The sequence below is a fragment of the Parasteatoda tepidariorum genome, chromosome 4 (assembly GCF_043381705.1).
Source record: "Parasteatoda tepidariorum isolate YZ-2023 chromosome 4, CAS_Ptep_4.0, whole genome shotgun sequence".
Taxonomy (NCBI): domain Eukaryota; kingdom Metazoa; phylum Arthropoda; class Arachnida; order Araneae; family Theridiidae; genus Parasteatoda; species Parasteatoda tepidariorum.
Genome location: NC_092207.1, coordinates 6,514,188 through 6,538,998, shown reverse-complemented (window position 1 = coordinate 6,538,998; position 24,811 = coordinate 6,514,188). Strand labels below are relative to the sequence as shown.

The 24,811-nt window shown below is 29.1% G+C and overlaps 1 protein-coding gene and 1 long non-coding RNA gene across 7 annotated transcripts in view; one reads left to right on the top strand and one right to left on the bottom strand.

Moving 5' to 3' along the window:
* LOC107450369 (condensin-2 complex subunit G2) overlaps window positions 1-24,811 on the top strand; it is a 68,635-nt gene that overhangs the window by 10,934 nt on the left and 32,890 nt on the right. For 3 of the 6 annotated variants that reach the window (XM_016066136.4, XM_016066135.4, XM_016066134.4), the window contains exons 3-14: window positions 348-500; window positions 1,155-1,269; window positions 4,657-4,817; window positions 9,027-9,098; window positions 13,586-13,723; window positions 14,537-14,631; window positions 16,797-16,878; window positions 16,964-17,047; window positions 18,047-18,139; window positions 18,227-18,352; window positions 20,829-20,924; window positions 22,662-22,745. In XM_016066136.4, coding sequence (XP_015921622.2) covers window positions 348-500; window positions 1,155-1,269; window positions 4,657-4,817; window positions 9,027-9,098; window positions 13,586-13,723; window positions 14,537-14,631; window positions 16,797-16,878; window positions 16,964-17,047; window positions 18,047-18,139; window positions 18,227-18,352; window positions 20,829-20,924; window positions 22,662-22,745 — 1,299 coding nt within the window. The remainder of the gene's footprint in view (window positions 1-347; window positions 501-1,154; window positions 1,270-4,656; window positions 4,818-9,026; window positions 9,099-13,585; window positions 13,724-14,536; window positions 14,632-16,796; window positions 16,879-16,963; window positions 17,048-18,046; window positions 18,140-18,226; window positions 18,353-20,828; window positions 20,925-22,661; window positions 22,746-24,811) is intronic. The other 3 variants (XM_071179383.1, XM_016066137.4, XM_071179384.1) reach the window with 1 other exon arrangement.
* The window catches only part of LOC139425335 (uncharacterized), a 5,337-nt gene continuing 2,304 nt past the window's right edge, over window positions 21,779-24,811 (bottom strand). Inside the window, exons 2-3 of the long non-coding RNA XR_011636529.1 lie at window positions 23,136-23,234; window positions 21,779-21,904 (exon numbers count right to left, since the gene is read on the bottom strand). This is a non-coding gene — a long non-coding RNA (uncharacterized lncRNA). The remainder of the gene's footprint in view (window positions 21,905-23,135; window positions 23,235-24,811) is intronic.

Below are 24,811 nucleotides of genomic sequence, written 5' to 3'. Positions count from 1 at the left end.
GTAGCCTTTTGATATGTTTTAAAAATTTTAATTGCGTTATAGATTTTGAAATAGTCTTCAATAAATTATCTTAACTTCTCTTATTCTTAGTTTTTTTTTTAAATGTACTTTAACAACATTTCTAAAAAAATTCTTTCTATGCAAGGAAGATATAATGAAAGAAAATGCAAAATTAAATGTATGTGACATATTTTTTTTCTTATTCTCAATATTTGCTTTTAATACTTATATGTACACGAACATTGTCTAGAAATCATGATAATAATTTACAAAAAGAATTTTTATTAATTAATTAATAATAATAGATGTTTGTTTAGTTAGTTAATGATTTTCTTTTTCTTCTTTAGAGATCAAAGAAAGATAAGTTTTCCTTTAAAGATGTTGTCAAATGTCTTAGCACTGATAAGATAGATGAAATGTGTGAACAGCTTAAATTGATGATTATCAAACATTGTGAAATCATGTTCATTCATAAGAATGATAGTTTTAAACAAACGAAGGTAACTTCTCTTCTTTACACTTCTTGAAATATGTTGTTCGTTTTAGTTGAAATATAAAGTAAAATATATTTGTATTATTAATTGTTTTTAAATTGGATTTGATATTTATTTGTATAAATGCATGGAATTGCACATTTATTTTATATGTAATTTTATAAATTAATTCTTAATATTTTTTTTCATTTAGTTTTTTTTTTTAAGTAATAAATAACTATTTTAATGTGTAGGTACTACTTGCCCCAAGTTTCATTCCAAAGTTATAATCCTAATTTGTGGCCTTCCCTTGTAAGTTTACTACTTAAAATGAGAAAGAATCACTTTCAAAAAGACGTATTTGATTTGATCTATATGGTCAGATACATTGTTTTTGTTAGGTAAAAAACAACGGCATAAGAAATTACTGCAAATTTCTCAGTTGAATATAATTCGGACGTCTAATTTCCAGTTACAAAAAAAAAAAAAACAGTGTTTTTTGAAGGGCGACCTGCCCTGCTTGCCCTTTGATTGCAATAAGTGCGCCCTTTTTGTAAAAATAAGCTGCCTTTCTAAAAAATAAAAATGTTCTCTAATTCAATAAAAATAGGGTTCTGAAATGCTCTGAATTTTCTGTTAGTTGTAAACTTTAAGTACTCAAATATTGCATACCACTTTTAGATAATTTCTGAGTCCAGCCGAATACTCCTAGCTGTGATAGATATTGCTCAAGTGATATTAGATGAAAATTTACCAATTTCAGTAGCCTTTTTACACATGATTGTATATCTTAATGGTATGTTATTTATTTTATTATTCTGGTAGTCATAAAAACATGATAGTTTATCTTATTGGTTTTGAACTTATTTTATTGTACTAATAGTTGAAAAAACATAATTGTTCAACTTAATGGTATTTTTTTTCTTTATTTTATTGTTCTTAAACATGGTGCCTAGTGTTTTTAATAAGTGCTTAAAGGTGCTTATTTTCGATTTTCGTTTTTTAAAAGCCCTTGAAAGTGCTTTTTCATTGGGTGTTTTTAAAAAGTGCTTAATTTCCCCTTTTCCAAAATGAGATTTTTTTCTTTACCATGTCGATTTTCCCCAAGTGTTATGCAAAAGCATGCTTTTCTCATTGTTCAATTCAACATTTTCATAATTCATTCAACCTCAATCCATTTCGGCATACTGTCGGTCCATAGCGCATGAAAGCACCAATCATTTTACATGTTTGATGAAATACTTGCGAGACCGCATGTGCGTCCATTGAGCTGGGTTCGGTGAGATTCTTGCACTCTCATGTGCAACTGAGCAACATTTTGCAAGATATTGTCAATTTCATACTTCATTTTCCACCCTCTGAAATTGAACCAAAAAATATCGATCTTTTTATTGTGGCTAATATAATCAAGAAAAGAGTTTTTCGTCAAAAACTAGTTATTTTATCATGATCATGTGAAGTCTTTGAAAACTATTTTGCAAATAGTGCTTAAAAATAGCTTTTTTGAGTGCTTAAAAAGTACTTTAAATGTGCTTATTTTTTGTTGAAAGATTTGACTACGCACCCTGTAAAAAAATTAAGCAAAGTTCATACTAAAATTTAAACTTTTTTCAATAATATGTTTTCAAGTTTAAATTATTATAAATACATTTGAAATGTTATTATAATAATTTATTTTAAAAAATTATGTAATCTGTGTTTGATCATCTCCCATTTTAAATTTATTTATTTTGCATTAATTTTATGGCTACAAATGTGCATTTTCTGTTATTGTATTTTCTGGTGTTTGTTAACTTTTCGAACCCCTAAATTATTGCAATAATTCAGTCGTCTACATGCACACCAGTAACACCTTTGGACAATAAGATTTTTTTTTCAAAATCTGATTCTTATCATACGAAATTTAATTAATTTTTTGATAAATACCTGTCATAATAAAAGGAGCACTATTAAAGTAAAACAAAAACTTTTATGAAACAATAATAAATTATTTTTATATATCATAAGGATTCGATTCTACTGTAGGATTCAGTTTCATCTTTCTTTCCTGAGTATTAAAATATTACTTTTGGTACCATCTAAAGAATTAAAAAATTACGCATTTCTAAAAAGATTTTGTTATTATATTTGCAACATTATTTTTTCATGCATCCAGAATGATTTGTAACAAAACATCAGTTTTTCAGAAACTGGAAAGCTTTTGCGGAACTTTTTTTTGGAATTATACAAATTGAATGAATTTATCAAAATCAGATCATTAGAAAACATAAATTATAATTAGTAAAAATTGATGCACATTCTGGAGAGTTTGTATTATTTTATCAAAATAAAGTGGTTTTGGATAAAGTGGTAGGAAAAAGTTTGATTATTTTACTTATAAAAAATTCATTTTTAACAGAATTTTGCATTTATATGGATTTGTTTTTTAAAAAATGTAAATTCATGGGTCTTATATTTTGGATATTTGAATTAAAATAAATAAAAAATTTAAGGTCAAGGAAAATGATTTAACTTACCAATTCAAATTATAAAATTTTCTGCAAATTGAATGTTTGATGTTTATGTGAGAAAAAGTGTGTGAACGTAAATTGTAAATGCCAATCCTCAATGTCAAATATTTAATTCTTATGTATTAATTAGCAAACAAATGTTAAAGCATTTGTTTGACGTACTGCACCTTTCCAACAATAGTGTCATAACTTAAACATTTTGTTTTTTTTTCTTCAAATTTTTATTATTTTTATTAAAACACCATTTGGGATAGAAAAATAAGCTCTATAATCTAACAAGCAATTTCAAGTTTGATGACTTAAATTTCCATTTGGTGATGCTTGCAATATGATAAACCAAAAGAACTTGGGAGACAGTATTTTATGCTTCCTGGTAGAATTCCTTTTTTTATTTTTATTTTTGACACTGTTATTGGACATGTTTAATATTATGTTGAATTTTAATCTCTGTTACCTAAAATGCGTTAATTGTACTTTGTAAACACCAGTGTGACATTATTTATAATTGAAATAAAGTTTCTTGATCTAAGTTAAGTAGTTTAAAAAAAATGAAAAGAGTTGCATTCTTTTTATTTTATAAATTAGGTATAGTTTTATATAAAAAAGAAAAAGAAAAATTTCAATGCTTGATTTAAGATTTTAAATATTTTATATAATCAATATGCTCAAAATTCTTGCAAATCCTAGGGAGGTCCACTTTCAGTGGATCCCCTCTCACGTCAACGTCCCTGGTAACGAAGTTGCGGATATCCTGGCTAAAAGAGGCTGCTCTGAGATGGCAACTACCGACTATGACCTCACTTTTCAAGAGATTTTCTCAGTGACGAAAAATAGAGACCGGCAGGTCTGGCTCTCCCCTCCTGCCCATCCCTGGTTCTGTAGGAAAAGACCAGGATGTGCATTGGATCTTGAGGCTGACAGACAGGCTCAAACGGCCGCCTCAAGATTTATCAGTGGGCACCTCAAATGCATGACCTTTGAATGCGGCCGCAAAGTCTTTCCAACGTGCACCAAGTGCCATCTGATGCCGGCCTCCCCCGATCATATCCTCGACTGCTTGGGGCTCGCTCTTGCGGACATCCGTGATAGCCCACTTCAGGTGCTTGATTTTGCTAGGGTCCACGGTCTCTTGGATTTGATCTAGCTGTCGCTAGATCCTGAAGGATTGGACACAACAACAGCAAATATTTTATGTATCAGTTTAATAATAACTTAGGTCATCTAAGTTTGTTGTCAAAACATTTGATGGTTTCAGTTTATGTGCAAGCTTCCATGAGGAACTGCTTAAGTTGTTCTGAGAATTGGCGAGCAGAAGCAAGCAACAAGCCGTAGACTCTCAGTCTTAATGAAAAATTTTAAAAAAACGGAGATTTTTAATTGTACTATTTTTAACTGCAAGAGAATTGATACTATTATAAGAATTCATGCAAGAAATAAAATTTTTTGGGAGAGGGTGGGAGTGGATACTTAGAGTGTTAAGATCATAATACGATGTAAGATAACAAAATAGTAATAAAAAAGAAGTAAGTATTCAAGCTGGATTATTTTAAGCTGTTTGACAAATTGATTTTCTTTTTAATAATTTAAATTTTCTGTGCTTTTAAAGCTTCTCTTGTGTATTTTTTTTTTCAATTTACTTTTCTAATTTGATGTCCTTGAATGAATATTTTCAGGTATTCTGCTGGACTTTCCTGCTATACTGGAAAGTTTACAAAATAGAGTTGCCCAACTCTGCGAAAAGATGTTCCACAGAAATTATGTAAATCAAAACCAGTATTTTACTTTCAATACATTAATATATTTGTTGAAGAGGACATTAAGAACTAAAGCTACTGTAAGTATTGTCCTTATTTTATTTGATAAAAAATGTTCCTTTCTTGAATCCATAAATGTTAAAATAACCTTAAACAATTGTTTATTTGTTTAAATTGTTAATTGTTATATACTGTGAGAGTTAATTAGTCGTTACTTATGTATTATTGTTTCTTTTTTGTTTTACTTTTTACATTGTGTCATTAGGAAGATTTTACAACTCTATGTTGAGTTCCGTATGCTCCCATGCGTAAGATGTGAAACAGCTGCACATGTTCACGTTTCTGCTTTCCTTTTTTCTGAAATGTGGTTTTACAAAGCTACAAGTACGCTTTTCGCAGCTGTTAAATGTTGTTTTTTTGTTTATGTTCTACCTTCAGGGCCGGATTAACCTATAGGCACACTAGGCACGTGACTAGGGCCTACAAAATTCAGGGGTCTACGAAAAATTTGGGAGAAAAAAATTTTTTGACAAAAATAATTTAGCTTTAAAAACAACAAGTGTATTTTGCACAAAATTATGAAGATACAAATAAAAATATAATATTTTTCGGTANAGAACAATTGGCTGGATGATTCCCTAGAAATGATTTTTTTCAGGAAGTGACAAGTGAAAAAAAATATTGTGTCAGAAATGTTTAATTTTTTGGGGAAGTGCTTAGGAAGGTACTTAATAATAAATAAAATAAGCAGCCACGTTTAATAATATTAAGAAATACTAAAATTAGTAAATTTTTTATTCAACTGAGAGAATAATATTTTTAGTTATAAGCAAATGTAGAGCAATAACTCTAATAAAAAGTTGTTCGGGAAAAACAAATCTCCTTTGCTGTCACAAGATACTGGAAGATCAATTGTTTTCACTATATCATATATTTGGTAGTAACTATATCACATATTTGGTCACTTAAACTTGGCCTCATGGCATTAACTTTCTCTCGGTTATCATTTTTTTCCCCAGTATTTCCCATTTTACTTTAATATTTTACAATTATAAAATTCATGTGTTTAAAAGTTCCTGTTTTAAGTGAAATGTATTAGAGCTTTTAATTACTGTGCTGTTGAAATATTACATCAAAACATCTAATAAAGTCTTTAAAAAAATACACCTTGCCTTCTGTATTGTTAACCTAACTTTTTTCTGTTTCTCTACATTTTTTTATTTCATGCAAAGAGTCACCCAGTTGATTTAATTAAAAATTAATTTTTTAGTTTTTTTGTTGCTTATGGTTTTCTAATTGTAATAAGTCCATACGAAACTAAAAATTTTTTTCTTCGTTATTTAAAATTGTTGAATGAATTTACTTTAATTATAGAATTTAGTTGGAAGAAATTTAACTTCTATAAACATCCTTGTAAATGTTTGTTTTGATTTTGTGATAGAAGATAATGCTCTACTTTAGCAATGTTAACTTTCTATTTTTTGCAAAATCTCTTATTTTCATTTTTGAAGTTTGATATTTTTTTAAAGGCGCATGCGTATTTTTCCCGAATTGATGCATGCACACTTTAAGAGCATAAACACTATTGCTTCAAACAATTCGCAATTGCATCTGTGTTACAGAATCTTAACGTAAGAGTATGAAACCTTCCTATTTTAACACACTATTATCATTTAAAAAAAAATTTCTTATGGCTGTTGTTTTCTGTTTTAAAATACTGGCTTTAATTTTGGTACAATGAATATTAAGTTGTGTTCATTATTTTTATTATTTAAAATGCCTACAAATGTTAACTATAAACTATCTATGTAATTAATAATTCTTTGTTTAGTTTTAAAAATTTATTAATTATACTTTACTATTTCGTTTATTTGTTTATGTATTGCTGTGTTTGTATGTTAAGACCTATATTCAGCATTTTGTATTTATGCTTGTTCTAAGCTGATCCAGAAAGTAAGTACCATTTGCACATATCCTCTCGTGCATCTGATATCAGATATAGTTACTTCCTCTCATCAAGCAAGGCTACCTATTTTGTTTAATTCTGCAAACCATAGCAGTCATTTGTTTTTCAGTAATCAGGTTTTAAATAATCAATTAGGCAAAGTGAGCCAGTTTTAAACATTCAACCTTTCTGCAGGCAAATAGGTTAGGATGTTTAGAATTCAGGTTAGAAAATTCAGGTTACAGAAATTAGGTTGTGAATCTGCAGCACTATCTTCATTAACCCGACCTCAACCCAGCTAGACAGAGTTAATTATTATTGTCTAAAATCCAACTTAATCTAACACACATACAGCAAAATTTGTGAACGTAAGATTTTCATGTTTAAATTTAAGTTGAATTTTGTACAACGATAGTAAAATGGAATAAATGCCTCTAAAGTTAAACCTGTAATGAAGTAATATGGGGAAAAAAATTCTTTAATTTTAACTGTATTTTTTTCTATCAGTTCAGCTTTTAAATTTTAACAGAAACAAGTTTAGAGATATTTTTTTTTTAAAAAAAGTTATCTGAGCAATTTTTCTCCTTTTTTTTTTTGTTTTTTAATTAGAACACCTTGATAATATGCTGACACAGTAATAATCTGCAATACCTGCTGTAGAAGTAACGCAGTGGATGCCGCCGTTTGTTGTGCATTTTCAAGCGATTTCTAATTTCTAATTTGTCAGTATCATTTCCATTTGTCTGGAAAAACTATACAAAATTATTACTGAACATTTGCACTGCTAAAAATTATGTGCAAAGACACTACAACTGTAAACATAGTACCCAATGTGATAAATACAAATATTAAACAATGAAGAAATATTGGTGAATTTTTGCAGCAAAAGAAAATGGTTTTATGCAATGGATTTGCTCTGAGACATTTGAATCTGTATTTTTTAGGAAGAAAAAGTGTTTTAAAATAGGTAAGGAATTCTGTTGGCGAACTGGAGAAATCAATTCTGCATTCAGACTTCCAGTATTGTGTTTGTGCAAATGTCGCGAGTTAACTGCTTCGATTGCTTTGTCAGGAACAGTTTTGTCACCCATAGTTCGCGCCTATCTCTATTCAACTTTAATCTGTTTTCTGATCTCAAGAAATTTATTGCTGGCAAAAATTTTACGAGTGATGATGAGATCAAGGTAATCATCTAGAACTGGTTCAGTTGGCAAGCAGCGAAGTTCTATGAAGCAGGTATTTTTTTTGTTTATTTTATAACCGTCGTTGAACAGCCGGCCCAATTTTCGGTTTACGACTACTGATGTTCAACTCTGTAGCCTTGCAATTTTGAACCCAATCCAGACGACAAGGGAACTCCTTGATCAGGTATTGCGAGAAATTTGCCTTCATGGAGGACTTTTTTTTATGGAACTAACCTGCATTTGCGTTACATGGAGAGGAAGACCACAAAGACCTTCCATGGTTAGCCTGACTGCAAGGGAACTTTAACCCATGATCATTGAGAATATTTCATGTCATCACTGGTCAATGCAAGCCGGATGCAGAATTCGTATCGACTAGACATCGCTGGGATTCGATCCCGGTTCACCTCATTGGAAGGTGAACGCTCTATCCCCTGAACCATCACGGCTCTATGAAGCAGGTATGTAGTAACTAGTTCCAAGATATTAGGCATGTCTTAATTTGCATGTTATATGTTTCGAAAAGTACAGGCATTTAGATTTTTCTGTGCTGAAATAGAAACGAAAACAAAATTGCTTATCTTTTTAATACCCAAATGGTACTTAATTTTTGGATAAGCTTTATATAATTAATTTCCAGTTCTAGTTTACTTAAATTTTTACTTTATTTAATTCGAAATTCGTTAAACGAATTTCGTTTTTAATATTGTTTTGTTACAGTTCAATTAAAGTATTTCTGATCTCGACTTTAATATGTAAAATGGTATTTGTATTTTAATTACTTTTCTGTTTCTTTTAATAAATTTAGTTGCTACTTCTTACATTTTTGTTGATTGTTTATCTTTCTTTTTTTCGGTATCTTCTTCTTTCCACACAGTTTCCTATTTAAAGCTTACTTTATTCTATTTAGAATAACTTTCTTATTTCAAATGACTACTGAAAAAAAAAAGAAAACTTTCCATTATAATATGAAACTAAATTTTTGTGGTATTTATTTAACATTGCAGGCACTTTATAATTAACACCATAAATTAATTTTAGTAAATTTTATATGTAAAATAAAATATATTTTTTAATGTCTCTGAATTACACATTTTTATTGAAGAAATTCTGTTACAAAACATTAAAAGTTATTTTTAAATTTTTTGAAATTAAATTAGAAAAATCTCAACAAGCACTTAATGTTTCAACCGATACAGTCTACCAAGCATGGAGTTCTTTTTTGTTCAAAGGTACGCATTTTGATTATATTTTCATTTTTTTTTTTTTTTTTTTTTTTTTTTTTTTTTTTTTTTTTTTTTTTTTTTTTTGTGATATTGTGTCTTACTTTCAATTTGAGGAGGAGTCATTTTGATTATTCAGGAAGTTAATACTAAATTTGCTATATTAATGAGAGATTTGTAAGTAAAAGATTCATTATTGTTGGCATATCCTGAAACTAATAATCAGAGCATGTTGTGATTATTTTTTTTATACTTTTTATTTTTATTGTTAGAAAATCTATCTATATTTTTCATTTTGTTATGGATGCATTCCAATTTCTCCTATTTTAATTGGAGATTTACTTAAATATTTTAAATGATGATAATAGATTTTATGTTTTGCTTTTTTATTTTTAATTTTGTAGATTTGTTTCATATTGCTTTTGACCTCTATTATGGTTTTGTGAATTAAAAAGGGGGTTGACAATTTGAATAAAAGATATATACATTAAGATGAATGTGTTTCATTAGTCTTAAAGATAACTCTAAAAAAGTGTCATAGGATGCCTGTTCGAGTGCCTAATGTTTAATTTTAATATTTTATGGCTTGTTCCAGCTATTCCACTACAAACAGAACAAAAGTTTTGTTTGTAGTTGACAAGTAGTAGACAGCAGTTTTGTAGTAGACAACAAAACAAAATATCTTTAGTAAATTCATATTTTTGTCTAGTTTTAAGCAAATTTTTTTTGGAATGGATTTGAGTATAGTTCTGTATTATGCAACATTAAGTAAGTAATCCATTTTATTTTTCTATTAATCTTGAAGTGTACATGGACAAGAATGATGGGTAAAAATAAATAAGTATATTGTTATAATTGCTATAATTCATTATTTTTTGGGATTGGCAAGCTGACTAGATGATGCCTGACACTTTTAAGTCTGAATTAAGACATTTTCTATGATAAGTAAGGATTTAAAAAAAATGGTCTGATTTGTTGAATAAAATGTAAGCTAACTCAAAATTTCCTTGGGTTAGTCATGTGTTTTGTGGTCCTGCATTATTTATTATGTTACAGAAGGTTGCAAGGTTATGTTGTAAGGCCTTTTTTCTGTTGACTAAGACTGGGGAATGAATGACATTTTATATCATGATACATATTAAGTTAGACAGCATGATACATCTATGCATTGTAAAATAACATAGGTTCGGAAATTCGTTTATTTTAAACAGAACAAGAGGTAACAGAAAGTCAGCTTTGAGTCGAAATCTCACAATCAGAAATCTTAAATTAAAAAGAAAATTATATATTTTTTTTAATACTAAAAATTGAATTCTAAAAATAAACGTAATCTTATTTAAATTTTTTAAAAATAAAATCCACTGAAGATGTATTAGTTAAAAAATAATAACAAAATTCTGCAGAGTTTATAGTTTTGCCCTGGTTTTTACCTTTTTATTCTGATATTCCAGATTTTTGTGTGCGTTCTGAACTTCCCAGTTTCTGAGATTATAAATGCAGATTTTTATATAATAGAGATGAAGATATTTGATCCAACATCTCATAGTTTTAACTAATAATTTTTATAGAAATTGCTAAATTCAATAGTTCGAATTTAGGTATCTTCTACTGAATATCTATATGGTTCAGTCTGGCATGTAGTCTTATCCATAGGATTAATTTTTTCAATCTTTTTTGGAATTCTGACAGTCTATGACGAAGAAACTTGATTAACAAATTTTTATGATGGTGGATTCAGGGGTCAATTGTTTATAATTTTCAGCAAATGTAGTAAAAAATCTTGTTAGATTGAGTTTTGTAGTTTCACAATTACTGATTTGTCTCTCATAGGATTGTTAAAAATTTGTAAACAACATCGATTCCAATCAACAGTACAGTAATTATAAGATAGAATTTTTAAATAGTGAATTGAGGGATTGTCAATAAAATTATTTTTATAGAAAAATGTTAAACAGCAGATCAATGTATTTTCATTTCGAGATTACTGGAATGCTACTTTAAAAAATTTTTTTTTTAAATTTTTGAACTCTATTACAATTTTTAATGATATATATTTGTACTAGGGAATATTAGCTGATTAATTATGGTTATTTTTTAAATGCAACATTAATATTAACTATAAGTTGTTCAGTATTGCAGAGGCTGTTGCGAACCTTTTTTTTTTTGTGGTGGTGAACTAAAGCAGACTTTTTTTAAAATGGATTTATTAAAACAGTTTATTCTAACTTAAGCATTCGTCTCCTTGACCTTATTTGTTCCTGTATTTAGTCATAGATACCTACTACTAAGAAAGATAATTTCTGGCATTGTAGAGAATTTGTTATAGTTGGAGTCTCAGGTATTGATAAAATCATACTGGAAATTGATAAAACTTTCTGTTCATAGCAAAGTAATTCTGATATTGAAAGTACTCTGTTTTATTATTCTTTTGGAATAAAATATACTTTTATTACAACTAAATAGAGCAAATTAAACTTTTTATTTTGCCTTTTTTAAAAGTAGTATCGTATATGTCAGTTAAGAGTGAACAATCTGTGGCCCGCCAGCGGTTGATGTGCATTCTGTGAAAGTGTTTGAACACAATAAAAAATTGTTATTATTAATCTTTTATTTATTTATTTTAAGAAATATGAAATAAGAATAAAAAAAATTTTCTTGAGATTTTTTAAATCCAGGTGTTCAAACTACGATGTTGCCACGATGTGCAATTTCTACCTGCACATCTTTTTTTAATGGGATTTGTGCCGATTTCATCGTAAATTCCACGTTGCAAAATTCTATAAGTGGAATAATACATGAATTTGTAACTATTCATTGCTTGCACTTCAGTTTCTAATTTCTTGTAGCTTAAATAGTTTTTTTTAGAGGAAAAGAATGAGAATGTCCACATGTCTATATAAGCATGCAACCAATTCTTTGGTCAACCTGCTGTGCAAGTGGTCCTTTGTGCATGAAGTTTGTCCGTCATTAGTTCATCGATATATTCTGTTCTGAAAAATGTTCTAATTTTTTTTGGAAAATTTTGTCTTGATTTTTTCTCTGGCCACTGCAAATATTGAATTCTAGGAAAATATTTTACTTGCATGTTTTGAAAGATATTTTTTAAAAATTAAAAAGATGGTTAAAAGGCAAACTAAAGCAGTTGTGCACTTATAAAACAAAGTGTTTAATTATTTTTAGGACAAAAGCAATACTTAACAATTATTTATTTATTTTTATTTTTTTGAAGACAAAAATGATTAAAGAAGCACTACTGTAAGAAAACACAAATAATTAAATTCGAAAAGGATAAAACTTCTTTGAAAAATACGCACTAAGAAGCAGCAGAAATTTCAGAAAAAAGTATCAATACAAGAAACGAATGAAATAAAAATAAAAATATGACCACCGAAGCCGACGTCTTCAAGGGGTACCGGCCTCGGTAGCCATTAAAAACAAAACCATTTCTATTTGAGGGAGAAGCAAAAGCTTAAAATATCTCCCTCAGTACCCCGATGGTTTTGTATAGAGGTCCAGGAAAAACAAGATACATTCAAAATAATTAACAAATTAAGAAAAGAAACTCAATCAAAATCATCAGAAAAATAAAAACTCACTAAGTCACAGGTCACGCATCATAGTCGTCTTGACCTGTGACTTAGTGAGTTTTTATTTTTCTGATGATTTTGATTGAGTTTCTTTTCTTAATTTGTTAATTATTTTGAATGTATCTTGTTTTTCCTGGACCTCTATACAAAACCATCAGGGTACTGAGGGAGATATTTTAAGCATTTGCTTCTCCCTTAAATAGAAATGGTTTTGTTTTTAATGGCTACCGAGGCCGGTACCCCCTGAAGACGTCGGCTTCGGTGGTCATATTTTTTTTTTTATTTCATTCGTTTCTTGTAAAGAAGCACTACTGACATTCGTCCAAAATATTTTATTTACATATATTGAAAGACGATACTGGAAAATTGAAAGAATGGTAAAAAAATAATAATTGTCCCTGATTAAATTATTATTATTTTTTTTTTGGTGTAAGTATATTATTTAAATTATGCTTCCTCTATTTGAATTTTTCAACTTGTAGCATATTGAATACATTAGATTAATGTATTGAACATGTTGAGCTGAAGACTGTTATTGGAATTATGAGGTGTTTCCAAATAGGACAAAGAAAGGTATTTGTTATCAAACAATAGGTGAATTGAAAAAATTATAAATTATTGTGATTTTCAAAGTGTAATTTTTTTTCAATTCTATTTTCTTAACATTATATAAATGTTATTGAACTAGTGAATTCCCATAAACAATTGTTATTAATAACCTTAAAGAAGGTTAAAATGTTCCTAATTGCTTTATTAATATTTCTATTCTGCTTAATTCACTATAAAATTATTCTAAATATTGTGTAGTAAATGTTTTTAATGTATTTCATGTATACAGTAATTTGTATGCATGCAGTTTCATGTAAGTGGCAGGAACCAGTAAAATTATTTCCTTTTTTTTATTTTTAGAAAGCAGATTTAAGTCGTATCTATGCCTTGCGCTCTTTGATACCCAAGATCCTGACTATGGAAAATATTAATAAAAGTGACATCTGGGAGTTGCTTAAGAAAATTACTGCTTCCACTTTGTATAGCTCTACGCCGAAGGTAATTCTGTTGTAGCTCAATATAATATATTAAGATATCTATCTAAACCTAATGAGATATATTGTAGGAATTTGTAAGTCTCAAATGAATATTTAATTATTAAATCTGTTACAACTAAAAAAATTTTAATTCATTAATTTTTTGCATAGCTTTGTATTTTTTAAGATAAAATTGTTTTTTCATATTTCTCCTTCCATATTTTCCCTTTAAAAAAAAGAAATTTCATTTCTGAATGGCAAATTTTAGATTGAACATATGCTTACCTCTAGCTATTGGTTAGAACGCTAGAGTCATTTTTGGGAATAAAGCTCCCAAATTTTGCTCATCTTTGCTAAACTTATTACTCGTAAGTTACTGCACAGATTTTATCTTATGCTTTTCTTCTTTTGATCTTTGCTCACCAGCTTTTGATCTTTGCTATCTTATGCTTTTTTTCTTCTTCATTTATCTTTTAAAACTTTTTTTTTCTGTTTTGTTCTTTTATTATGATGCACTGTGAAACAACTGTGATTTTATTTTTTTTCAGTAGCCAGTTTGTAATAGTTATGAAATTATTTTAATAATTTTAGTTAGGCAAATTAAGTACTTTAGTAATGACATTAATTTTTCTATTGTTAATCATTATTAATATATTTTATGAAAAGTTTAAAATGTATATGTTGAAAAAAAATCTTGATTTGTTAAGTCTTTATTAAAAAAACAGATTATGATATTTGTCTACCCTGATAAAATGTTACTTTTTATGATTGCACAGAAAGGGTTTGTTTATCTTTACGTAAAAAGTTGCTTATTTATTATTTTTTTATATTAAAGGGCCAAAAGATTATGACTATGATTCTTACACTGGACCCAGATCATGTGGCAGATATCCACAGTGCTATAAAGAAAAAAATTCCTTTATGTTCTAAGTAAGTAAATTTATTTCTATATGAGTGTTTTTGTTTATCTTTTTGTGTGCTTTATTTGTTTTCATAAGTTAAAAATATTTATTCTAAATTACACTGTGAGAAAAAAAATCTTATTTAAAATTAGACTGTGGGGAATTTTAAAACATTATTAAGCTTAAGAATAATTAAAAGATGTATAAAGTTTTGCTAAAATGTATAAAGATGTAAAAAGTTAATAAAATAATCCTGCTTCCTATTGTACCTTTTTCTTATGTTTCAAAATAAAATATGTGAAGAATCAAATTTAGGAAAACTTGAAGTTTTTTTTGTTTGTTCCGTGTTTGCTCTGTTTGTCAGCCTTAAAATTTCTCTTTTGTACTTTCGTTTGTCGTGTTAGATTTTATAAAAAAATTAAAGCACTTATTTCACCAAAAATAGGTGGAGACAAAAGGGTTAAAACTAGTTATAAGAGTCAATACTTTACATAAGTTTTCTTTTTGTTAAGATTTGTGTTCGCGGAGAGTTTTTTCATTTTATCTAAGTATGGTTCTAAGGATTTAACTTGATTACTATAGTTAATAACATATGAGCTGTGATGGCTCAGGGGATAGAGCCTTCGCCTTCCGATGAGGTGAACCCGGTTCGAATCCCACCAATGGCTGGTCGATACGAATCCGCATCCAGCTTGCACCGACCACAGTGCTGACGTGAAATATCCTCAGTGGTAGATGGATCACGGGTTAGAGTCCCTTTGCCGTCAGGCTAATCTTGAAAGGTTCTCGTGATCTTCCTCTCCATGTAACGCAAATGCGGGTTAGTTTCATGAAAAAGTCCTTCCCTTAGGCAAAATTTCTGCCAATCCAGGAGTTCCCTTGTCATCTGGATTGGGTTCAAAATGATAATGCCGAGCGATGAACATTAGAAGTTGTAAACCCGAAAATTGGGTCGTCTGTTCAACAGCAATTCTAAAATTAAAAAAGAATAATAATAACATATATGCTAGGATAGCGTGGTTGGTAGGGCACTAGGCCCATGTTCAAAAGTTCGTGGGTTCGATCCCTGCCATCCGAAGACTCCCCTTGTAGGAAATGGTGACTGATGCACACTAAATCTGTCGAGTCACAAAGTCCTCCATGTTCCCATAACAAATCAAACCTCTGGAGGTACTGTTCTAAGAGTTTCCTTGTCTTTTGGATTGGTTCAAAATTACAAGGCTTACGGAGTTGGACATTAGTAGTTGTAAACCCAAATTAATTCGTAGGTTTAATTTCGCAAATTAGCTGTAAAATCTAGTGAATATAGATGACGATGTTTAATTTTAAAATAAGTGAATATGAATCGCGATGTGTGACTTTAAATTGTGCGATAATAATTTTAAATCTCATTTGCATAAGTAGTAAAAAATAATCTATTTTTTCCCAATTTTCTTTGAATGGGTGAAATTTTTCTTTTTATTTAATTTTTTAAAAAAAGTAAAATTTAGCCAAAACTCACTCTTGAATTGAAAACATAGCNATGTTCAATAGTTCGTGGGTTCGATTCCTGCCATCCGAAAACTCCCCTTGTAGGAAATGGTGACTGATGCACGCTAAATCTGTCGAGTCACAAAGTCCTCCTTGTTCCCATATCAAGTCATACCTCCGGGGGTACTGATCGAAAAGTTTTCTTGTCTTCTGGATTGGTTCAAAATTACAAGGCTACGGAATTGAACATTAGTAGTCGTAAACTCGCAAAATTGGGTGGGGTGTTCAACGATGGATATAAAATAAAAATTAATAACATATTGTTCTGAACAGTTTTGCACAATTTTAAAATATGTTTTTTTTTTAATTTAGCGAAACTTACCAGCCATTTTCGGCCTATCTATAACTTGGCAACCCTGTTATTAATGAATTCATTGCAATATTATTGTTATTTTGTGGTTATGCACCCTTGGGGAGCATGAAGAAATGAGGGTCTGCTGTATTCATTTCAATTTATTATTTATCAATCCTATTACCTGTGTTCCCTTCTATATAAGTAATATAAATTTAAACAGCTCATTTTAAAATGTGAGAATTCCTTTCAAAATATTATTTAGCTTATTTATTTTCTTAAGTATGCTTCATTCTTGCTTATAATCTAATTCTCTTTTAAATTAGTAATCTTTATGTTGTTTGTATTATGCTCATATATATTTGTTTTAGATTACAATCTGAGCATTATGGGAAGGTATATTATGATGCTTGGGTAGATTCCATTAAAACCAATAATGAAGCAATGACAAATGTAATGTACACATTTATTTATTTTTAACACACATGTTTTTTATTAATGCCTTGAATGAGATCAAACTATACTTTCTCTTTATTAGGAGCTTGAGATTTCCTGCATTCAAGATTTTGTTACTATGGCCATATTAAGCAAACCAAAACATACAGTATTTGTTTTAAGAAAGGTATTTAACCAATTCTGCATACTTATATTTCATATGCTTGCAAATATAATTTCAATATTATTGGCACTACATCAATAACTACAAGATCATCTATTCCTTAATAAATTAGATAACTACTGGATCAGCGATTCTTTAAAATAAATATTCTTAAATTTTTATTTTTCACTTTTAAAGTAAACGATGAAATATATTAAATTTCATTACTATGAAAAATAAACATTTGAAATGGTAAGGAATAAAATTTGTTATACCTGTAATGAATGATACCAATATTTGCAAAATACATTACAGTTTAGAAAAAAATAAACAGTATTATTGCAGATTTTTGCAAATTTTCCCTCAAATATAATGTTTTGGAAAATTATTACAAAAAGTTAAGTTTATGTTATACCAGTCCAATTTTTTCAAGAAAAGATTTTATTATTAATTTAGTGACAATCCTTATGTGGATTTTTTAAAGAAAGTTTTGGGTGTCTTTGAGATTTGGAGGTGTGTTAAAGTGTTTCGATTTTGCGATTATTTTGTTATGATCAATTGGTTAGCTTTATAATGGTTTATACACATGGAGGGACTAACCAGAAGAATTAAATAATTCAAAGTTGTCTCCAATTTCTTCAAATTGCTAAGTCACTCAGAGTTTCTGTTTATAAATACATTCAATAGTTATTTACATTCACTAGTGGAATGAACTTATGGTTCACACTGAACCAAGTGAAAACTCATAACATTTCTTCCTCTTCCAGTATGCAAAAAAGACAAGCTTTTAAAGATAATTTTTCAGAAAAAAAATTTGCTGAGAAGAAAACTAAAATTCTTTTTTTCTCAAATAAAAAATCTTTCTTCAGAAACTCTGTAACATTCTGTGACAATGTTACAGTGATTCTGCCCTGGGGTTTGGATACATATCTTTGCCATATTTTGTCTGAAATTTTCTTTTAATTGTTATTCAGTGAGTTTATGCTGTGGTTGCTTCATTCTTAATCTCTTTTTTTTCTCCAGTTGTTAGCTGTTATTCATGCCCACAAGAAAGAAACTTATGTGTCCAAAATGCTCTACCATTTATTTCAGCCTGTTTTGTGGATGTACTTAAAAGTAAGGATTTGTCTGAGTTTTTAAACTAAAATTTAATATTTGCTTGTTCAAACTAAAAGTTAATGCTTGTTCTTAATTGTTTTCCAGCATCCAGATGGGTTGTACAGAGCACATGCTGCAGCACTGTTTTTTGATGTTTTCCCTCTTGAAGATCCGGAGAACAAAATAGTTACCTCTGATCAGGAACTTAATGAGCAGTTTCTGATGATCCAGGTTGATTCACCTTATATATATTTGGGGTTGTTTGAGGGAATACATCCAAGTATGATAAAAGTTATTGCAAAATAACAAAAAAGACTGCTTTGTTTATAAATACACTTATAGCTCGTTCACCAGGAGTTGACACTTATCTCCTCCTTCATCATGGTATCCGATGATACTATTTCGCTATTTTTGGGTGAAGGATGTGAACAATCTTAAACAAGATTGCTATTTGGTGATCCTATGACAAAAAAAATTCTTTCACAATCTATATGTGCATTTTTTTTAACATTAAATATTTCATAAATTTGATGATATTTCTCTCTTTTGACTGAATAGTTTGTCCTTTTTGAGTCATTTTGCCGGGAAAACTGCAGTTTTTTAATTTAAAATGTATTTAATAAGCTAGAGTAGCGAAAGTTATAATAGCAGATGATAAAGCAAAGTAAGTGACTGAATTCACTGTTTGTGTTTGGCGTGCATTAAGGGTTGTCTTAATTTCAAGCTCAGAGATGTTTCTCCTCTTACTCCCTCGATGAAATTAACTCTGCGGCAGAGGAGTTGTAGCCAAGTGCCAACTCCTGGTGAGCAAACTACACTTATTTTGTACTCACAGAAAGGTAACAAAAAAAAGCACATTGATGATAATCTATGTCAATGTATCTGAGGAGAATTCTCGCTCCTGTAATTATAATGAATGAATTAATAAAAAGCATTCTTGCCACAGCCTGCTGTGACCAGGGGGCTCATGGAGGTTAAGGCTCCACAATTTTGTGACCAACCGCATGGTTGTGGCAATGTGGTCAGGCTGTCTTTATTTCCCAGACAAGCTGGTACACAGCGATCTGATGCTGGTTAGTCTTCAAGTCACCACTGAGAATTAAACCCCATTTCTTCACAATGACCGTACTGTGCCTTAACCACTGCCATCGCGGCTCGAAGGAATTAATAGAAAATGCGAATATTCAGCAATATTTATTTTAGGAAAGAAACTTACACGTTCTGAAGTTCTAAGGAAAGCAAAATTTTCAAGTTATTGCTTCGATTTTTCTGAATATGTAACTGATTATACAATATACTGGGCTATTTTATGAAGGAATTTCTTTAATTCTGATTCATTTATGGAATATTGTTAATAAATGGAATAATAATATGATATTACATAAATGGAATAAATTCATTTACAGAATTAACATAATTTAATGTAATTGAATGAAATATGCATCTCCCAACATGTGCTGGAATTTGTAAGCAAAAATTTTTGTTATGGAATTTCTGTTACCAAAAGTTATTTTCAAATATTTTACAATTTATTTTAACATCATACTATTTATTTTAATAGTCACTTAAACTATTTTTGTTAATTGCTATTCAAATTAAAAGTGACAATCTTATTCAAAATTAGTTTTTAAAGCAAAGTGTTTTTGCTCATTCATTATCATATAGATATTCTGTGGTATTACTTAATAATTTAACACTTTATAATAAATATTGAATTAATGTTTTACAATCAATAAATGGTAAGTAACATGCATTTAATTTTCAGTAAGTTATATTAATTTTAATTTATTTTATGCAAAATTGTATGCAGTCAATGTATGCAATTAAAAGTATTAAAATATTTAGTTAAAATTACAAAGAAATGCTATAATTTTTACCTATCGATTATTTAACTTTTTGCACTGTTGCTAACTAATTTCTTTGGGGAGAAATATTTAAAGAGTTTTTATGTAGTATTTAACAATTTAGTAAATAATTATAAAAGAGAAAAAAAGTCTAAGGATAAAGTTGCCATTTTAATGCCGCAAAATGGCAGATTTAAATTTAATCTTATTAAATTTAAATAATGGCAGATCTTCTCCGTGTAGTTGAATTTAGTGATGGAAGAAAGATCTTTCAAACGTGAACTTTGTTATGTGAGACTTTGCCTTTTAGAGAGGTTTGTGTTGTATAGATCATTTCATATATCTTTGACCTTACCCACTAGACATTTCAACATATGTCTGGAACATGTTTAAACAATTAAAAATGATAGATCTTAAAATTCTTTATAATAAATTTTTAACAAAAATATGAACTTAAGTATTCATTTTACCCAAAACAAATTTCTTTTTCTAATTTTTTATAGATTCAAAATAATTACAAAACATTTATCAATTTTGGCGTGTTTGGATATTCAAATTGTATTCTCTTAGTAAATAATTATACAAATAGTGTAAGAAATTAATAGTTCTTGCTTAGTTTTGAAAATTTTCTGACTGTCATTTTTATTGTTAACGCCGGTAAAGTTAATGTGGAGAATCGTGGTTTAGAATCTTCTATTATATTGATCCTCTTTTCCAAATTTATGATACCTGCTGTTATATGGGAATATTATTTTAGTAATGAAGATTTATATGAAATTATTAGTTAAATCAATCTAAGTGATATTTTATCTCAATAAATTAACAAATTATGTCTAAGAATTACTTTCTCTTGTGTTTTTCAGGATCTTCTCATAGATGAATATCCAGTTGTACGTATTACTACTGTGAAAGGTCTCTGCATAACTATGAGTACGAACTGGGAACTCTTTCCTGAAGATGTATGTTTTACTACAATTTAATAAATTAGACCTATCAAACCATTTTAAGTCTATATGTTTCAGCAGTGCAATCTAATCGTTTTAAGATACCAACCATTACTATGAATATAAAACTTTGACCTCATTTGTTAACTTTGCCTTTCAAATTAATTTAGTCAATAAGTGTTAAATTTGTTTGTACTGCAACTTGGTGGAGAGATAAATGTACTGTTTTGCTATGTAGGTGATAGTAGCCAGTTTGTTTTATTATTGTATTAGGCAGGGCTATCTTAATGGCATGTAGGGCCACCAGGCATAAAAACGAACTTAAAAAAAACTTCACATGCATATTATAAATCATATTTAAAATATGATGCAATAATTTTAACAAATTAAACACACTTTGACTATCCCAAAAACTCAAAGCATTTTTTCACTATGCATAATTTAAAAAAAATAAATAAATTAGATGCTAGCCAGTTGTGATCCTTAAATAATAAAATAATAAAATAATTTTCAAAACCATGGAAGTTAATTGAAATAATTAAATTAAATAAACATAATTAAATTTTAAAAAATTCACAAGGTATGAATTATTTTGGTAAACTAAACAGTTATTAAAGCATCTTTCAATGCCCGAGTACCTAAAAGTTTCATTGGAACACAGAAAACTACATTTTGTTTGCCTTTGTAAGTTTTCTGGGTGATAAACTATTCAAATTATTGATGTTTGCATTAAATCAGTCAGTATTTGTAGAGAAAAAATGCACACTTTATACAATAGAATATATTTATTTTAAAAAATATATAAGACAATGTTGTTTGTTTCTTCTTAGCTTTTTTAATACAATTTATAAAAAGGAAGATTCTGAAGGGCTACCTGCTTGGGGCTCTTGGACACTGCCCGGGTGTGTTCATGCGTAAAGATGGTACTGTTATTAGGGGTCATTGTATTTCGAGTGTACCCCGGAATTCCGTATTTTTCATTTCGTCTTCCTGGTCTGAAAAATAGGAGCAAGACATGTGATTTTTTCATAATTCGAAATCTAAAATTTATATTTTGAAATTTTCGGTTCTTATGGGTTGCGGGTTGTCGCCATTTTGAATGTTTGGAACAGCCCCGAATTCGTTTATTTCATTCATCCGTTTATTGATTCTTACTTACGCAATTTTAACATTTAAGCATCGATTTTCATGTTCACCTGATTACAGGGTATTACAGCTTTATTGCAATAGCATTTATTTGTGATCTGTGATTCAAAAGCCATTTCCTCTCTAGCTAATCAAATTTGTCAGTTTTTTACATCTTTAATTTTAAAGTAATATGTTTTCTGAAGAAAAAAGTGGGATTTGTTACAACTTATATAAGATAGTTCTAATCATTTAAAAACTATTCTGTAAGGCAATCCTTATGATAAATTTAAGAAAGACAAAAAATACATTAAGTCGACATTTTTATTAAACATACGGAGAGAGATTTTTAAGGTATGGGTGGGTACCAGTTCTTGGGTGCTTTGCATCTTATCACAAATTATATGGAATCATATAAAAAGCGAAATTTAAGGCGTAACATTTTTCTGTATGTTTATGAATCAAATATTTAGCTGTTTTTTTCTCTTTTTAATAAAGGAAAGTATAATTGTTACACAAATTTTAAGTTAATTGTTTAAATTTCTTCTATGTAATTTTTTAAAGACTGTATTTAAATAAGAATGACAATTTTTTGCATAAAAAAATCTGATTCTATTTTATTCGTAGACACTGAAAACATATTTCAAAATTATCACCAATGAGCTCAGCTACGATTCTTCATCAGCTGAAGTGAGAACTGCTGTTGCAAAGGTAAGTCTCTTTTGGCAATTAATTATTTTGAACTTCAAGAATCTTGAAGTACCAGAGATGCCAACTGCTCCGGATGCGCCAAAATAATTAAAAAAAAACGGTAAATAACTGCAAAGTAAATTTTGCAAATATTTGATTATTTTTTCTTGCTTTTTAAAAGGTATAGCATGACATAAGTACTATAAAGTGGTGAATTGTATAACCCTACAAATTATTTAGAAATAGTGGTAAATAAAAATCTACTAAATTGAATTTATTAAACCAAAAATCTCAATTGATAAATTTCCACTTTAAAATACATATTTGCTGTCCGGAGCAAGTTGGCTTCTCTGAAGTACTATATAGAGCCAAAAATAAAATTAAAATAAAATTCTAGTGGTTACAACTTACATTTGGCACAAAAAGTAATAGTTCTGTAGTTTCTAAAGTCTAACCTGCATAGCTGCATGATCCATTGGAAGTATGTATATGCCAATTTTATTAGCATATCTGTAATTACATATAACTTAGATAGCATATTCAAGTCAAAAGAATGAAAGAAAATTATTAAATAATGAAAGTAAATTAAAAATCTATAAATGAATACATTTAAAAAATATGCACGTTTGATATTTAGGAAAAAATAACAATATTAATTATAAAAAAACCAGCAAAACCTGTTTTTTTTAGCATTTTAGTTTACACGCATTTCGCAAGCCATTTGTTTAGCACTGTTAAGTTTATGGCTTTAACTTTTAGAGTCGGTTTGTTCCAAAATGTTTCTCTAATAAGTTTAAAAAATCCCTAGAGAAGAAGGCTTAAGGAGCAAAAAAAAAGTTAATTAAAAAAAACTAGAAGAATAAAAGAATAGAGAGATAAATAAAGCTGAGAAAATGAATTTTCATAAATTCTGATTGTAATTATAAGACATTAGTTTGGAAAGCTGCTGTGTTTGTAATATCCTATTTTATTTTGAAGCATAAAAAGAAATAGATAGCATTTCAAACAACTCTGAAAACTTCAAAGGGCTTAACTGCATTTTAAGCTTCAATAGATAAAGTTAAGTACAATCATTTAGATCTTACAGTGTATTAAGGTTGAAATTGGTTATTAGACTGAAATATGGAGGATGCAAGACAAGTATTTATTAAACATAAATTATGGCGGAAGAGAATAAAATCCCCCCCCCCTTTAAATAAAGAACAGCCCGTGCATGTTTATGCGAACCTACTAGGTTCATGGTTCTCAATATCTTCCCCACTCTGATCTATCTCCTAGAAAATGACCAGTTGCAGAGGACCTCCGCACTCTGAATGGACAGTTCTCACGACTCCATCTCACCCAGGTATTAGTTAGAGAACAAGGGCTTTACTCCTCAATTGGTGAGGAAAAAGCTCTTCCAGGAGAAGTACTACCTCTCCCTCTTTTTATCTTAAATAACTATTTTGTGTTCCTCACTTCGTGATAGCTTTTCAAATCTAACAAATATTCTTTTGACTGTCTACTCCAAAATACTTTTAAACTTTCGATAGTAGTACTTGTCTCTCCTTATTGTTGGTTAGAAACGAGTTAGTATTAAATTTTTTTTTTCGTAAAATTTTCTTTGGATAAAAAAATTTTATAATTTTGTACAAAAATTTTCAATTCGATAGAAATGTCTCTAGATATGGCGAAATATGCAAGAAGTAAAATGAGCCTCTTTTCAAGTTTGGATCCAAAGTTTGGATCACTTTCCTGATCAAACTATGAAGAGCGTATTTCTTAGATTGCAGCTACCTCCTATATTTTTGGGGTCTGAAATCCAAATATATTGAAAAAAAGGCATGTTTATTCAGAGAAAGAACGTTTTTGTGTTTTATTTTGTAACTTTAAATATCGTCTGCACCAGTTAATTAACATGTTTGAGGTCACCCATTCAAACCATTAAGATTGAGTTCTAGAACGTAAAGATCCGATCATAAGATCCAAAGTTATTCATGGTGGCCAGAGCCGGATTATACCTTTCGTAGGCCCTAGGCACAGAGCCGGATTATACCTTTCGTAGGCCCTAGGCATAGCCGTTTTTGGGCCCCCATTTACTAAAATTT